Genomic DNA, 17,262 nt, shown 5'->3' with positions numbered 1-17,262 from the left:
TGAGGAGCTCTCACTCCTTTCTCCTCAAAACCCAGCCAAGATGTCTAGGCCCAGGTGACCTCCGGGGTCTGCTCACAGACTCCAAGTCACCTCTGTCAGGCCTGGCACTTCCTCTTTTCTGAGAGTTATTTCATATCTTCTCTGTGAGCCAGGGATCCAGCACTCAACCAGCAACACAGCAGGTTGTCTTCTGAATGAATGCCCAGCGGGGGGTTTCCTCCTTCACTTGGATGAGGCTGCTGAAAAACATTGCTCCAAGGTACTACCCCAAATAGCTCGCTTTTCTGTCTCAAAATAGAAAATAAATGCACTCTTCCATCTTCTCTCGAGGAGAGAACTCCTCACAAAATGAGTGTTTTGGATCTTTTGTGAGTGTCTGATTTTCCCAAAATTAAGTTCATGCTTCGATACTACCTTCACTTATTCAATGCGCTTAAGTTTAAAAAGGAATCAGATAGCTCCCTTCCTGGCAGAATTTGGCAAGTCACACCTGCAGGGAGAGCCCCGCCCTCCTAAGTCACCTAAAGGACTGGGAAAGTGGGGGCAGGTGGCTGTCACCCCGGAGGCTTGGGGGGGGGGGGGGCTGCTGCCATTGAGACTTTGCAGGCCGGTACCTGTCACCCGGCTCTCTCAGCCTTCACCCTGGAATGAATGTCACTGCTTTGCAAAGTTTCAACACTTGGCATGTGCTTCAAACAATAAAAGTGTCAAAACCGGCTCTGCTGCTGTGCATTTTATTATCCGCCAGTAGTCTCACATCCAAAGTTCCTCTTGATGGGTGGAACCCGGAGACTCTTTAGCAAATACCACCGAAAACACCTGCGTGTAACGTTCACCGATGGCTGTTTCCTCCGCTCACAGCTCAAATTAAGAGGGCTTTGACAGATGATGTTGTGTTCATGCTCTCCTTGTTAACTGTATTCAGGTAATGGATGCAAAACACAGGAATTAAAGAATTTCCCCCATGCTACATGTTTATCATTCCAGCTGAAAACAAAAATCTGTCTACAGACCTTGTAAGGAGAAGGGTGAAAACAAAGTTTCATAATCCAAAACATGTCAAAACGTAATAGGCTAAAACTGGGACGTTGTGAGACTGTCTTTCCTGCCCTTAGGAGGCCGAGGGAAAGGTTGCTTTTCCTCTAAACCAGCATTTCTTAAGTTGTTGCTAAAAATACTTGGTGGAGGGCCAGCGCAGCATAATTGATGTTGCTGAAAATATTTGGCTGAGGCCATAGCCTGCCTGACTGAATCCCAAGTCCGTGACCTGGAGCAAGTTACCTAACCTCTCTGTGCCCCAGCTCCTTCGCCTGTAAAATGAAGACTAAAAATAGTCCTAACCTCAGAGGACTGCTCTGAGGACTGAGAGTTTGTATTTCAAAGCACTCTGAACACTGCCTGGCACAGGGAGGCACTCAATAGGATTGCTATTCGGGAAAACAGAGACAATCGGAATTATGCATGGCAAAGTGTTCAAACTCAGCTTTGGGTGAGAAACCGCACCCGCTTACCATGAGCACCTGTGGCCCGTCTACATCCTAACGAAGAATGAGCAATAATGGATCCCAACTGCAGAGCGGTTCCTAGTTTGATTGAAGTTCTGAATTTCCGTTTCGGTAAATGGGTATCATGGATGTAGGGCCTTAGGGGAGGGAGTTCCCATATCTGCTCACAAGTTTCACTGGCTGCCTATATGACCCCCGAGAAATGAAATACCTTCTTCCCTATCTTGTTCTCCACATCGTGGTCCCTAGAAATCTTCCCAACGTTACCCAGCCCTACTCCTCTGCCGACACCTCTGCTGGAATCACCATGGCTCAGGTGCATCCCATGGTGTCCTCTTCTTCTTGTTTATAATTTACTTAATCGGTCTTTCTCTTTGCCTACGGCCCCCACTTCTTAAATGACCCACTCATTCCATCTCTTCTCTGAGCATCTCAATTCATGAGAATGACATTGACGACATGAGAAGTATTGGAGACAGAAAGGTCCAGTTTCTTGTTTTTCGATCTTAAGTTAGCAGTCATAATTTGACAAATATCTGTTAACTATCAAGTGCAACCCCCTGGCTGCTGTGGGAAGTGTGAAGACCAATGGGACACACAGTGGTCTGTAAACTGAAGGGGTATTGGATATGGACACTAACATATATCTGGGAGATAAAGCCACGTTTTCTAAGACGTGATAAACGTGTGAAAGAGAAAACAAACGCTGCCTGTCCTCATAACCTCCTCTGAGCCCTCTCCTCCCTCCCACTCCTAACGGGACTTACAAAGCCCAGAGGCCTGGGGACCACACAACCCTGGATGTCAGGACAGAGTAGGAGGACCAGGTCACAGACGTCCACATGCTGAGGACTCAGCGCCAAGGGCACCACCTCAGAGCCCAGGAGACGAAGCCCGGCTCCTGAGGCCCTAACTGCCCGCTCCTAACAGGTTCCCCAGGAGCTGGCTGCACTCACCAGACTCCTGCCTTTCTTCCATTACAGCCCCACATCCAGAGCCTGAGGGGGCTCACTGCGCTTGGCTGCAGGGCGGGGCTGGGCGGGGCCTGGGAAGGGATGGGCGGGGTCTGGCCAGGAACTTGGCCAGGTGAGCGGTTCTGAGGCGGGGCCTAAGCACGTTGGGGAGGGGCGGGGCCTGGGCGCTGCTGGCGGTTCTGGGGCGGGGCCTGCTGCGGGGAGGGAGGGGCGGGGCCTGCGGCGGGGAGGGGCGGGGTCTGTGGCGTGATGGGCGGGCCCTGTGCTGGGAGGGGCGGGGTCTGTGGCGTGATGGGCGGGCCCTGCGATGGGAGGGGCGGGGCCTGCGGTGTGATGGGCGGGCCCTGCGATGGGAGGGGCGGGGCCTGCTGCGGAGGGAGGGACGGAGCCTGCGGCGGGGAGGGGCGGGCCCTGTGATGGGAGGGGCGGGGCCTGCGGCGGGCGGGGCGAGGCCTGCGGAGGGAGGGGCGGGGTCTGTGGCGTGATGGGCGGGCCCTGTGATGGGAGGGGCGGGGCCTGCGGCGGGCGGGCCCGAGCGCGGGAACTTTGAAAGTCTCAGCGCAGCGGGCACGGAGCTCAGCTTGCGGGCGGTTGCGCCCTCGGACCCCTGACCGCGGGCCGCAGGGCGGCTGCGGCGATGGTGGAGGGCCCGGGCTGCACGCTGAGCGGAGCGAGGATCCGGGCGCGGGTACGGCCGGGCCAGGCGGTGCGGGCCGTGCGGGGGGACGCCCTCCGGGGCCCCGGCCCGCGCCCCGCCGCCCCGGCCGCGGCGCCTTCCCAGGTGAGCGGCCCGGAACCCGCTCCGGGGCGAGGGGACGTGGGAGGAAGACCCTGCGCGGTTCGCTGTGTCCAGGTGTCCTCTCTCCGGTCCGGGCCTGGACCCCGGGGCCCCCTGGCGCCCAAACTTTACCCGGACTTCCGGGGGGCGGAGCCCGCGCCTGCGCAGCGGGAGCTGCTGAGGCTGAGCCGCCTGGGGTCCAGCGGGAGTCATTCATTCCCTGCGCCCGGGCTCACCTTCCTCACAGCCCACTGGGAAGGCTTCCTTACAGCTGCAGCTTGGATTCCCCCTTTAACACTGGCAGGTCCCTGCAACCTGTGACTTTTTTCTCAGTACATTTTTAAATTTTCTAAATTTCAGTGTTTCCCAAAGTGGTGCTCGTACCCCCAGGGGTAAGGGAAGAGTTTGGTGGGGGTACGCCCGTTGCACCAGAGTTTGGTGGGGATATGCACTGCACCGTGCTTTGCTGCGCCTAATTGTATGTTCTCATGAGTACGAGGGTACTCAGCGTTACGAAAATTATAGAAGGGGTGCACATATGTCAAAAGTTTGGGAAACACTGGATTAAGGTATCACATATTTGTCCTCATCCCCCCCCCCCCATTCCCATCCTAAACCCTCCCCACACATGCCCCCGCCCCCTGTTGTCCATGGTCACTGGTTCCAGGCGTCTTCAAACTATGGCCCGCGGGCCACATGCGGCCCACAGAGGAGTCTGATCCGGCCCGCCAGGTTTTTTGGGCAGTGAGCGCAGCCGAGGTGTTACAGTAGGAATTAGTAGTTCATATAGTCCGGCCCTCCAGCTCTCTGAGGGACCGTGATCTGGCCCCCACTTTAAAAAGTTTGAGGACCCCTGTTACCTTCCCTCTGAGGTTTGAGAGTCTGATCACTGCTTCTCTTTCTCTGGGTTTGTTCTTGTTCATCAGTCTATGTCGTTCGTCATTTCCACTAGATGCGTGAGATCATGTGAGATAGAAATACACTTATAGAACCGAGAATGAGACAAGCCATAATGGTTATGCTGAGAGGCAAATTAATCCGTCTGGGCCAACAGTTCTTTTGAGTCCCAATTTCAGTGTCCAACAGTTCCTTATGTGTATATGTCAGCCATGGTATTTCGGATCTGGTTGGTGGACAAATGGTGGTGGTGCAGGTCGGACTTTCTGGTTTGGTCCTGGGCAGCCTGCAGTGACGCACAGCTGCTGACCGCTAGCATGGCAAGGCGTCGTCAGCTACATTTTAAGGCCAGCTTTCAGCATGCAATCCCAGCTGCTGCTGGCCTAACATCGGCAGTGGTGAAGAGGATCACACCTAATTTATAATTCCAAAACAGCACATGCAACATTTAGCTCTGACCTTCCCGCTCGGTATTCTCATCTGATGAAGGGGCAGGGAAATCCTTAAGTGAAGGCCTTTCTTTTTAAAGCCATTTGTAGCGCAGCTTCTGGCCACCTGGCCTGGGCTGCTGCTGGTGAGATGGTCACTGGGTGAGTTTGGAACTTGTCCTGCAAAGCTCTGGAGAAGCCCCTGGGTGTGCAGACATGGGGTCCTCAGAGGCCTGCCCTGTGTGCTGGCTTCAGTCTCCTGCAAAGCTTCCTGGCAGCCTGCGGTCCTGCAGGAAGTGCCTGCTCTGAACTTAGCATATGCCTTCAACCTGAAACAAATGAGGCTCTAAGGCCCAGAAAATACAGTTTTCAAACTGGGAAAAGTATGTTTTCCTCCTCCTTCCAATTACTTGCCTCTGTATTTTATTTATTTTGACTGCATATGTCAATAAGTAGTCTGCATCTCGTCTCTTATTGCAGTGCTTCTTAAAACCTCTTCCGGGTGTCCCATGGATGGATCTCGGATAGCCTCTTAAAAAACTAAAATATTCTTATAAAAACTTACTCATTCAGCAAAATGTTGAATATTGAAGGAACCAGGGGAACAAAACCAGCTCTTCGTTTTGTGGGTGTATTATACACTTCCTCACCTTCTTAGATGGCTGCTGAGAATGGTTTTCCCTGATGCCTCAGGGTCATTGTTACCGTAGAATCCAGAGCAAGAGATGGCTGGCGACCGTGAGGAAGGGAGGGATGTGATTTCCCGTGGCCAGTGTAGCTTTAATCATCTCGTTCTCTGTGGTGTCCAGAAAAGAAGATTCCATTCTCTTGGTTTTGAACTTCAACCCCCTCCTTACTTCCTGTCCGTAGGTGCTTATTTGCTCAGGATTAGATCAGAGAACATCTAAAACGGGTAGCTCAGTGCCCAGGAAAGGACTGAAACATCCCGGAGATGGTTACTTTTCCTCCCAGGCCAGGGCTTTGTCTTTGCTGTAATCCTGTGTGCACTCAAATCCCTTGCAAAGCTTTCGCCTCGGGGGTAAGTGCTTGAAGGTTCCTCCCTTACAAAATCGCAGGTTGTGTTTTGATGATGGACCCAAAGGCCTCTGTTCTGGGGCCTGGGCCCTTGGATGGTTTAAATTGGCATATATGTGACCTGAGAAATAAGAAAAGCGTTGTATTAGGAAATGTCTTAAACGGCAGGAAAACCAGGAGGAGAAACGGTGAGAGTAAACAGGGCAGCTTTTTTTCCTCTGGGGAGAGGGCGGAGCTGGAACCTGAAGCACTGGAACCTGAAGCATTTATCTGGGAAGAGCCTTAATCTGCTCTGACAGATGCATCTTCCCTTCCCTGTGGCCAGGCAGGTGCGTGGTTATCAGCCCAGCGTGGCCTGTGCCATCTCCCAGGACCCATGTGGCTTTGACAGTTTCCTGTTAGTAAGCCACTTGACTATGGGCAGGTGAATCCTTCTCAACCACACTTAACGTCCTGGCAGAAGAGATTCCCGGCTCTATTTCAGGGGGGCCGGGAGGATGAAATGTTCAAATAGGATAGTGACCAGATTGTAAGGGTCAACAGGAGAAAGTCAGGTACATACTGAGCTGTTGTGTACAGTTGCTGCGGAAAGTCATTTTTGGATTTGGGCAGCTGGAGCTCATACAGAGGGGATTCTCCAGTAGGACAGTAAAGATCTTGTAAGTTTTAGGTTTAATGCAAAAGCCCTGTGTGGATCCCACGTGCAGCAGGATTTTCCCCCTAAGGTGGAGCTTCAAAAGTAGTTAATATAACACTGAGTGGCTAGATTATTATGATCTCTGAACAAATAATAATCTGGCCACTCAGTGTGTGTGTATGTATAATATGTAATATGTAATGTGTAATGTGTAATATGTCAGAGGCCCAGTGCATAAATTCGTGCTCTTTTTCCTTTGTGGAAGATGCTGGTAAATACATTATTTTGTTTTTATCTAGCTTTGGGTAGTCCTCAGAATTTGGTCCTCTTATCCTTAAATCGCACTCCATTGCAGATAATTAGAACATAAGAGTCAGCAGTGTTACTAATTTTCTAAGTAGGTTAAACAGATGGCAGAGTGGAAGTTTTTGCCAAGAAATCTTGGGCTGGCAAAGCAGGATGGGGGTGGTGGGTAGGGAGACGGTGGGCCTGGGTTTTAAAGCCACACTCCGATTCAGGAGGAAGAGGAGGAGAGAGCAGAGTAACCCCCAGAATGTTCACCTGCTTCCAGGCATTGAGTGGGGCTCTCATCCCTCCTGTCCCCAAAGAGCTTATAGACAAGCTAGAGGCCCGGGGCACAAAGATTCCTGCAAGAGCAGGCCTTCCTTCCCCTGGCTGCCGGCTCCGGCTTCCCTCCAGCACCCAGGACCTGGGCTGCTTCGCTCTGCCTGCTGCCGCCACCCACCGGGGGCGTGCTCTGAGCCACACCGCACAGCTGCTTGTAGCACGCCCCACTCCTGGTGTGTGTGTGTGTCCACTGGGGTGGGGGCAGCACACTCAGCTCCTCCTGAGTGGTCCTGATGCAGCCTCCTCCAGCTTGTGCCCAGAAATGCTGGCGCACCAGTGACAGTTTGTTCCACTGAGAGCTATTGAGTGGGAACCGGACAGGGCTTCTGCATTAGATGCCCGGCTAATTTGCATATTACCTGTATATAGATATAGATATATAGATATAGATATAGATAGATGATAGATATAGATTTAGATCTAGATAGATGTAGATATATATAGATGTAGATAGCTCTAGATACAGATATAGATACAGATACAGATAGATATAGATATAAATATAGATATACCATAAATAGGTATAGGTATAGATATAGATATAGATATAGATATAGATATAGATGATATAGATACAGATACAGATACAGATATAGATATAGATATAGATACAGATATAGATATAGATACAGATACAGATACAGATACAGATATAGATATAGATATAGATGATATAGATACAGATACAGATATAGATATAGATATAGATATAGATACAGATACAGATATAGATATAGATACAGATACAGATACAGATATAGATATAGATATAGATGATATAGATACAGATACAGATATAGATATAGATATAGATACATGAGAGAAAACCAAGTCACAGCATCCCTGAGAGCAGTGAACTGTGTGTGCTTGTGGCCATCCTCTGCCAGGGAGAAAGCCTCACAGTCACTCTGCTTGCGGGGGAGTGAGGGCCGGAGTGGGTATTCCAGCAGCAGCAGAATTACAGACTCTGCGTGTGAGCAAGGACGGGGCTATGTTAACACTTCATCTTAATTTCTCACTGAGCATTAAAGCTCGTCCCAGCCAAGGTCACCCAGCGCCTCAGCCGGAGCCTTTGCTGCCACCCCGGGTCTGTGGGTTTCCAGATGGTTTCTCCCCCTGGAAGGGCTCCTCCACCTTCCCCCTGCCCACCTCTGTGCTGAAGGTCACCGTCACCTCCGCCCGGCCGTGGACCTCTCTCCTCCATGTCTGTGGCTCAGCGTGTCTTGTTTGGAGGGCTCACTGCATGTTCTTTTTAATTGTGGGGAGGACAAAACACCAGTAAAGGAAGTAAGACAAGACACTACACCTTGAAGTGTTTGGCTTTCGCTTCCCTCTGAGGCTCTGTCAGCCGGGACAACACATTTCCTTTTGGCCGGACAGCCTTGCGGAGAGGTCAGTGGTCTCATGCATGTTAAGTCCACAGCCCTTTGTGCTCTGACGCCTCCCGCTACGCAGTGCAGGTGTGTTTCTAGGCACGCTCTGCGCTCTCGTGTTCGCTCCCAGCCCGGGAGACGTCCAGTCCTGCAGGGCTGGCCCCTGCGACTTCCCCTGTGTGAGGAGCCAGTCTTCCCGGGGGCAGATCCACTCCCAGGCTAAGGCTGCGGGCAGGTGGCAGTCACTTGGAGAGTAGAGAGAGGTTTGCTGCAGGACTGCTTTGATGCCCGAGGGGGTAATCCTGGATTTTTTTTAACCCACCCCTCAGCGTTGGTTAGAGAGGTTTGGGCTGTGCTGGGACATGGGCCCAATGAGCTCACTGTGGGTTCTGTCCCAGCCTGAGGCAGGGCCTCAGAGACTCAGCATCTAGAAACCCCCTGGGAAGGTCCCGGACAGAAGTCGGGATGAGCTGGGTTTGAATTTCTTCCTAATAAACATTGTTAGGAGCCCAGAGCATTTCACTATTTGGGCCAAAAGAGGTTTTCATGAAGAACCTGCCTTTTTTCACCGGGTTTTACTCTTTCACTTCATTGTTCTCTTCTGAAATGTATGTCATATATAGAGTTAAGAAGGACTGGCACAGAAAAATTTGAAACGAATTGTACTCTGAAATATTTTGGTTAGCCAGTTCCACCAACATCCGACCATGTGTTACTGCGGAGTCAGATTTGGGCGTTTTGATAACGAGGTGACTTTAAATCATCCAGATTACCTCCAGCTCTTGTCTGGGTGCTCCTTTTCCTGCTTCCGCCCTGGATCCTTAGCGGGAATTCTGCTCAGCGGAGAGAAGAGAGTTTAGAAGAGTGATGGAGAGCCTATCTGCTCTCCACCTCATTTCTGTCAGAGGAAGAGCCAGGCCTTCAGCATGGACCTGGTGGTCACAGGATCTGATTCTCATGATGTCAGACTTCCTCTGGGTCCTCCCTCTGCTCTGTGTCTGTTTCCTGGGGACCCAGGGAACTCTCCGCCCCCACAGGGCATGTGTATTGGTTGCCATTCCTCTTGTCTAGCTGTGGCTGACTCATGATGTGTTTGAATATCGTTTTCCCAGCGAGGACAGCCCAACTAAAATTGCAGCCTGCTACGCCCTCCCCTAACCTTGATCTCTTTCTCATCTTAATTTCTTTTCAGAGTGTTCTAATATATTGTTACAAGAGGCCCGATGCCCGAAGATTCTTGCAAGAACGGGCCATCTTCCCCTGGCTGCCGGCACCACCTTCACTCAGGCTGGAGCCGCCTTTCCGCCTTCCCATGCTGCCCAGAGGCCTGGAGTGGCTGGGGGCTGTATAGAACACCCAGCGCCCACATATGCAAATTAACCCACCATCTTTGCTGGGTCAATTGCATACTTACTCTTGATTGGCTGATGGAGGAAATGATGGGCTGCACAGAAGGGCCTTTCCAACAGCTGTGGTGGGGGCTGCGTTTTAGATTTAACTTGGGAAACTTAAAGATTTAGGGGCGATTCAAGCACTGGAGTGACCGTAGCAGCAAACGTCCTCCCTACCAAGAAGTAGGGGCAGGGGCTGTGGGTCTTGGGGTGCCTGGATGGGACGGGAACAGACGCCCACCAGCCTCTGCTGGGAACCCAGCAGGAGCCAGAGGACCAGAGCACGTGGTGAGACAGCCGCTGGTAAGGAATGCCAGGAGGGGAGGAGAGGCTGTGGATGGAGCCGTGGGAAAGCAGGACTGCGAGCCATTAGCTCAGAAGGGAAGGCTTAAGATGCTAAAACATGTCGTGCATTCGAGATCCTAAGAGGATAAAACCTCACGACGTGGAGGCGAAGTTTACTCCTCACAGATCTTCCTCTGCTCTCCACATCATCTGCTTACAGTGCCCTGGCGCGTTGATAAGAACTTCCTGCCTGCCTGTTGGTTGTCATGGAAACCTGCATCAGCACCCACCTGCACTGGGCTGGAGGCTGTGTGAGTGGCAGGGGGCGGCTTTTGTTCGGAAGAAACCCACGGGGACTCTCCATGCCTCTCAATTCAGGGCTCACAGGCTCCTTTACAAACACCAGGCAGGTGTGTTCCCTCCCTGGGCCTCCGTCCTGCCGGGCCAGGGCTCCTCCAGGAAGACAGAGAAACCAGAGGCAGGCCTCCCGAGGGTGGGGTGACCTGTGCGTCTGTGGCCCTGGTGCTGGGATCCCCACCGGCCCTGCGAGTGGTCTGTGCGGAACAGGAAGGCTGCCCTCTGTAGGTGCCCCTGTGCACTGTGCCTGGGTCACCGTGCACCTGTGGTGGCCCCCCAGTTCTTATGGGAAGGAGGGGACTGACCCCGCTCCCCTGACCTTCTGAACTGGGGGCAGTCGGGGAGCTCTGGCATTGACGAGGCCCCTGCGCTGTGAATGGAGTAGTGCAGCGGTCAGGAAACTCCTTAGTCCACAGAGCCAAATATCAACAGCACAATGATTGAAATTTCTTTGGAGAGCCACATTTTTTAAACTTCTTCTAATGCCACTTCTTCAAAATACTCGCCTAGGCCGTGGTGTCTTGTGGAAGAGCCACACTCAAGGGGCCAAAGAGCCACATGTGGCTTGCGAGCCGAAGTTTGCCGACCACGGGAGCAGTGGAACAGTTCTGTCTGTTCTTGTCTTGGTCCGCGGTGGGCACCCATAACAGTACTGTAGACCTGGAGGCCTAAACACATGCTTATCTTCTCTCCATTCTGGAAGCTAGAAGTCCAAGGTCAAGGGTCTTCGGCCTGTTTGGTTTCTGGTGAGAGCTCGCCTCCTAGCGGCAGAAACCTGCTCTCTCCTCACAAGGCCTATCCCTCCGAGCTCCCAGGAGGAGGGCCAGCACTCTGCTGTCTCTTCTCAGAAGGACACTGACCCCCTTGGGTCAGGGCCCCACCCTGTGGCCTCATCAAACCTCCATTGCATCTGTAAGGCCCTGTTTCAAACCCAGGCTCAAGGCGGTTTCAAGATTTGAAGGGACAAAATTCAGTTCCTGGCATTTCTCAATCTTTTTTCTTTTTTTAATACCTGTTACCCCTTCATCCCTGTGCACTTTGTTTTGCGTGGTGATGGGGGCAGGGCGGTGGTGTTCTTTTCCTTTATTGTTGGCATTGTTGGGGAGGAGGGAGGAGCAGGCCTCGGGCTGGAGTCCTCTCCTCTGGCTCTGCTCTCTGGTTCCCCACGCCCACCCATGTGAAAACGGAGCTCCCTGCTGTGGGCCTTATAAACGCCCCTGACAGGGCAGCTGGGGTGTCGCTCTCCCTTGGCTTCCCCTACCCCCCTCACTGGGTCGGGAGCTCCTTGTCCTCTTACTCGCTGGCTTCCTTGTTCATCATTGCGGCTCAGAGTATCTTCCTTCTATTTTACCCGCCATTTTCAGCCGTTTCCATCTGAAGGTCCTTTGGGGAACCTCGGCTGCACATCTGGCCATGGAAGGCCGTGTCCTCGTTGGCGTTAAGACATTCACATCGTCTGTCTGTGTTTCCCTCCCGCGTCCACAGAGCTGCATGGTCCTGGAAGAAACTCGCTGTGATTGTGCGCCGGTTCCTTTTCTGTTTTTCCACCTCGGTCTTTGGCCTCTCTGTTTTTTATTAAAAAGGACTGCCTAGTCATTTGACAAATTGTATGTGAACAGTTGATTACATGGGCTTGTTGGAGATAATTCTCATTGGGATGCGCCTGGGTAGGAAGCACCAGGAACACATGTAAGAATTAAATTATGCCCTGACCGGTATTGCTCAGTGGATAGAGCGTCAGCCTGCAGACTGAAGGGTCCCAGGTTCAATTCCAGTCAAGGGCACGTGCCTTGGTTGTGGGCACATCCCCGGTAGTGGGTGTACAGCAGGCAGCTGATGGATGTGTCTCTCTCATCCATGTTTCTAGCTCTCTATCCCTCTCCCTTCCTCTCTGTAAAAAATCAGTAATATATATATTTATCAATAAAAAGGAATTAGATTACAATTTTGTTTACGTGTGTGTGTGTGTGTGTGTGTGTGTGTGTGTGTGTTTTCTGCCAGGCTGCCGCACAGAGCAGGGACGGCGACTCCGGCAGGCTGCTGAGCGGACACACGTACAGCGGCGTGGACACGCTGGGAAAGGAGCTCTTTCTGTTCTTCGGGCCGAAAGCTCTGCGGTAAGAGGAACCGTGCCGTCCGCCATGCCCTCCGTTTCCCGGCGGGGGAAGGCTCTCGGGCGGGGCCGGGTCACCAGGGATCCGGTGGAAGTGCTCCGTTGGAAGAGGGCCTGGTAGGAGAGGGAGGCCATCACAGAAAGCAGGAAGCAGCAGCCGGAGGAAGTGTGATGTCCTGGTTATGGGGAGGGCGGGGCTGTTTCTTTTCTTAAAAAACTGATGGGCTCGGAGGACTTCCCAAGAGATGCTCAAGCAGCACAGCCCAGCGTGGTTCTTAATTCAAACTCCCTGCGCAGCTCTCGTCCCCTCTCTGTTCACCAAGTGTTTATTGCTTGAGCGACACCGGCCTCTCAAGGTTTATGACAGCCCCTCGCGTGGATTAAATGGTCCTCTAGATTTTTGTGTTTTCCTGCCTGCTTTCTTTCTCGGAAGCCTCGGACAGAGCTGGAAACGTGTTTGCAGAATTCAGGGGCCCGTGGAAATCCACCGCTGTTCTGCTCGCTAAGGCCCGCAACCTGCTGCCTCGGTTGCCTTAATAATAAAAAGGTTGGAATACACGTAATTGCCTCTTAACTTTTGCAGAAAAAGAAAAAAATAAGGCCCCTGGGTGAATATGCTGTCTAATCCAGGTCTATCAAACACAGCATATATATATATATATATATATATATATATATATATATATAGAGAGAGAGAGAGAGAGAGAGAGAGAGAGAGAGAAAGAGATGGTTTTATATATATATATAGATACTGATTTTATATATATATATCTATATACATACATATATAGATATAGATATAGATTAGATAGATAGATATAGATAGGTATGTGTGTGTGTATATATATATATATATATATATATATATATATAGAGAGAGAGAGAGAGAGAGAGAGAGAGAGAGAGAGAGACAATCAGATCGATAGGATTGATACTCACTGCATCTCGCCTCCAGGATGCTTGGAGGATTCCAAGTTTATGTTGCTGTTCGTCCTTGGAGGTGTTGGCCTCTGTCAGCAGCTTCTGACCCTGGTCAGCACCATCACTTCCCACCTGGAGTCTGCAGCATCAGCTCGGCCCACCGGGCTCCTCAGCGCTCTCCGCTGTGGGCCGCCTCCCTGTCCCAGGCTGGGTGATTGAACACTCCGGCCGTGAGCCCAGTAGGACACAATGGAGTCCCTGTAAGATCGGCGGAGAGCATCCGCATGATATTGATTCTCCAGTGTAAGGCACAGGTTTATTTCCGGAGGGTGAGAGGCAGGTCTTATCAAGGGTTTCCCGCCCGGCTGATAAGGGGGCAGTCATTGCTAGCGCAGGGCCATCAGCAGGAGGACAAGGGAAGTCTCCTCTTCACACAGAGCCCAAGGGCCCATCCCTGGAGAGGGCAAGTCTCGGGATCCCTGGGGAGGAGTGTTGGGTGGGAATCGTGGGGAGGAGTGTGGGGTGGGAATCGTGGGGAGGAGTGTGGGGTGGGAATCGTGGGGAGGAGTGTGGCAGCGGCTGCCTCTCACTCCCTGCAGCCTTGATGACTGTTTGATCAAACGGCTCAAGGTCAATGGCAGACCAGGAGTTGGAATATAACTGAGCCCCTAAAGCCCAGGGCAGCCCCGTTCACAGTGAAGATAAAGCGCTGCACGCCCGCCCCACGCTCCTCGGGAGCACGGAGGACTCTGCCGCAGAAACATGCTGGTTGCGTGAGGCTGCAGACGGGGAGCGGGAGACAGACACCCAGGCTTCCCTTCTGACTTCCGTCTTCCTCCCACTGGTGCCTGCGGCTCCGAGAGCCCAGGGCCAGAAGCTCAGTGCCCGTGTACGGTGTGCCCCGAAGGCGTGAGCTTTGCACCCTTAAAATCACCCGTGGATTGGAAGGCCTCGGACCGGGCAGCCCGTACGTCTTCCTGGGGCTCATGGGCTGTGAATCTGGATCAGAGGCAGGGCCCGCCGTGTGGGGCCGTGCAGTGTGATAATGTGCATGCTTCCGAGAGATACACATCAGAGAGGGTGTTTCTCTCCCTGAGACATGCACCGTGGCGCTCACGTGCTCCTGGCGGCACCGTGCAATGCTGGTTCTGCGGACTGTGCCGTGCACTCCTGCTTTAGCTGTGCCGTTGCAGCATGTGTGGCTGATACCTGCAGCTCCGGACACTTCCAGGCGCTCTTCATCCTTCCCAAACAGACAGCCTTTTCAATGTGCTGTTATATGGGCAACAGACACCCAGGAGAGAAACTAAAGAGCCAGCACGTTGGCACATCCACGGGCCCACCGCCAGGTGTGCTCTCTGTGACTGGTGCGAGCATCTGCTGCCAGTGCGGGGGTGCACACATCTGTCTGTCAGTCCTCCCACTCAGACGCACCCACCCAACAAGCTGCCCCTCGAGGGTGGCAATCAACGTGAACACAGCTGCTGCCTCTTGCACCAACGTTTCAAGGATATATATTTTTAATGACCCTCTCTTTCCAGGTTGTGATGGATGTGACGGATGGCTTGCCATTATCACAGCCACGCAGACACTCTATGTGAATATCTGAGGGGCCCTGCCACCGGGGAGCAGCTTTCTGCGTTATCGATTTTGTAATTTATTGCTGTTTCGGCGATAACGGTCCTCCAGACAGAGAGGCAAGAGCGCGTCCCGCAGTTCTCGGCGTGCTGAAAAGTTTTTATGGAACTCCTCATGTGCCGCTGACAGCGTGACCATCTAGACACAGGCGTTTTCAGTCTGTTTTTGTCATCTGTAACATATCAGGCAAAAAAGAATGTGATAAAGATCCTAACTGAACCCTGTACTTCACATGCATAAATACCCACTGTGGTCTGTCCGGCATGCCCACTAAGTATCGGTGTTTCCCGATGGTCTTAGGCGACCCTGCTAGCGGTTCTCACCCTCTGCGGGTCATGACCCACAGACCCACAGGTTGAGAACCGCTGCTGTAGAGCCTAAGACCATCAGGAAACACAGATATTTACATTAGGATTCATGACAGTAGCAACATTACAGTTATGATGTAACAATGAAAATAATCTTATGGTTGGGGTCACCAGCACATGAGGAGCTGTGTTAAAGGGTCGGGGCATCAGGAAGGTTGAGGACCACTGAACTAGAGGGGCCGTAATGTGCACATTATTTTTATATCAGAACCTGGGTTGCCAGTGACGATGCCCAACTCAGACAAGTGCGGTAGTTAGGTGTTGTCAGGGTCTGGGGTGTCATGTGACCCCTGAAGACGATGAGTCAGGCTTCAGGGAGAACTGGGAGCAGACTAAATGCAGAGAAGACTCCGCAGCTCGTGGCTGGTCCTCCCCGACACCTGCTGCGGGTTCCTCTCTGCAGCCAGGCCTCCCGTGGCCCCTGTCTGTCCAGGACGGGAGACATTTCCACCCACAGCACACGTCTCTCAAAACTAAAAGGAAGCGGATCTCTCTGTGTCCCAAACCCATCAGTTCATCAGGCGGACTCTGATGGGCCCGGCTCAGGTACTGGTGGGACCAGGGGACACAGCTATCCCTTCCTGGGCCAGCTGTTTGTACAGAGGGGAAGGAGGCCACTCCAGGCTGGGCCCAGGGTCCCTGTGGCCAGGCACAGTGAGTGATCTCAGGGAGCCAGCTGGGCTGGGGGTGGAGGGCGCTTGAGAGCATCAGCAGATAGAAATAAGGTTCCAATACAATTGCCCTAAACTAGGATTTTACAATGAGAAAACTTTTTTTAAAAATATATATATATTATATTAGGTTTTTACAGAGAGGAAGAGAGAGAGATAGAGAGTTAGAAACATTGATGAGAGAGAATCATTGATCAGCTTTCTCTTGCACACCCTCTACTGGGGATGTGCCCGCAACCAAGGTACATGCCTTGACCGGAATCGAACCTGAGACCTTTCAGTCAGCAGGCTGATGCTCTATCCACTCAGCCAAACCTGTTTCAGCACAATGAGAAATCTTTTATTTACACATATGAAGAGATTTGTGCCATAGGCCTTCCTTCCCCTGGCTGCCAGCACCGGTTTTCCTCTGGCACCCGGGACCCAGGCCTTCGCTCTGCGCAGCCTTCAGTCTTTGCTCTGGGCAGAGCGCCGCTCCTGTAGCTCCCGCTGCCCCTGCCCTACCTCTCATAGCAGCCACTAGCCACTCCATGCCTGCATTCATGTGCCCACAGGCCTGGCGCGGCTGGGGGGCAGCACCACCACTATCTTAATTTGCATACTCACTCCTGATTGGCTGGTGGGCATAGCAAAGTGATGGTCTATTTGAATGGTTCTTTTTTATTAGTGTAGATATTTTTTTTTTATTAATTTCAAAGAGGAAGGGAGAGGGAGAGAGAGATAGAAACATCAGTGATGAGAGAGAATCATTAACCAGCTGCCTCCTGCACACCCCACACTGAGGATTGAGCCTGCAACCCAGTCATGTGCACTTGGCCAGAATCAAGCCCGGGACCCTTCAGTCTGCAGGTTGACACTCTATCCACTGAGCCATAACAGCTAGGGCACAACAGCTAGAAAAATCTTGAAAAGCAAATCTACCGCTTGAATGGAAATGTGATATGAGGCTGTGCCCTGGTCTATGAAAGATCAGTAAGTGTGGCCATTGTGACAACAGTCTAGGTGCTGATTGCGCCTGGAACGTTTTCATGGCACAGATTTTTCTCAGTCTACGTTAAAAGGTACTGAACCATAAACACAAAATCCGTTGGTGTATCGGGTCTCTGCTATCACAAAATTTAGCTATTTAATAAAAAGAAGATTAAAAAAAATAGTTATCCTAGGCATAGTTCCCCCTGAACTGAAGAGATTGCCTTAGAAGACCAAAAATGGCCCGGCTCTCGGATTCAGGTCCTCCTTGGGGCCACGCCAGCGTTTGAGCAGC

At 52.1% G+C, this 17,262-nt stretch overlaps 1 protein-coding gene across 1 annotated transcript in view; it reads left to right on the top strand.

The window, feature by feature from the left end:
- Nucleotides 1-3,023: 3,023 nt before the first annotated feature.
- NEIL3 (nei like DNA glycosylase 3) overlaps nucleotides 3,024-17,262 on the top strand; it is a 34,547-nt gene continuing 20,308 nt past the window's right edge. The window contains exons 1-2 of the mRNA XM_036456872.2: nucleotides 3,024-3,260; nucleotides 12,289-12,404. Of these exons, the coding sequence (XP_036312765.1) occupies nucleotides 3,117-3,260; nucleotides 12,289-12,404 (260 nt within the window). The 5' untranslated portion in view covers nucleotides 3,024-3,116. The remainder of the gene's footprint in view (nucleotides 3,261-12,288; nucleotides 12,405-17,262) is intronic.

The sequence above is a fragment of the Pipistrellus kuhlii genome, unplaced genomic scaffold (assembly GCF_014108245.1).
Source record: "Pipistrellus kuhlii isolate mPipKuh1 unplaced genomic scaffold, mPipKuh1.p scaffold_m20_p_3, whole genome shotgun sequence".
In the NCBI taxonomy this organism is placed as follows: domain Eukaryota; kingdom Metazoa; phylum Chordata; class Mammalia; order Chiroptera; family Vespertilionidae; genus Pipistrellus; species Pipistrellus kuhlii.
This window is presented reverse-complemented; position numbering and strand designations above follow the sequence as displayed.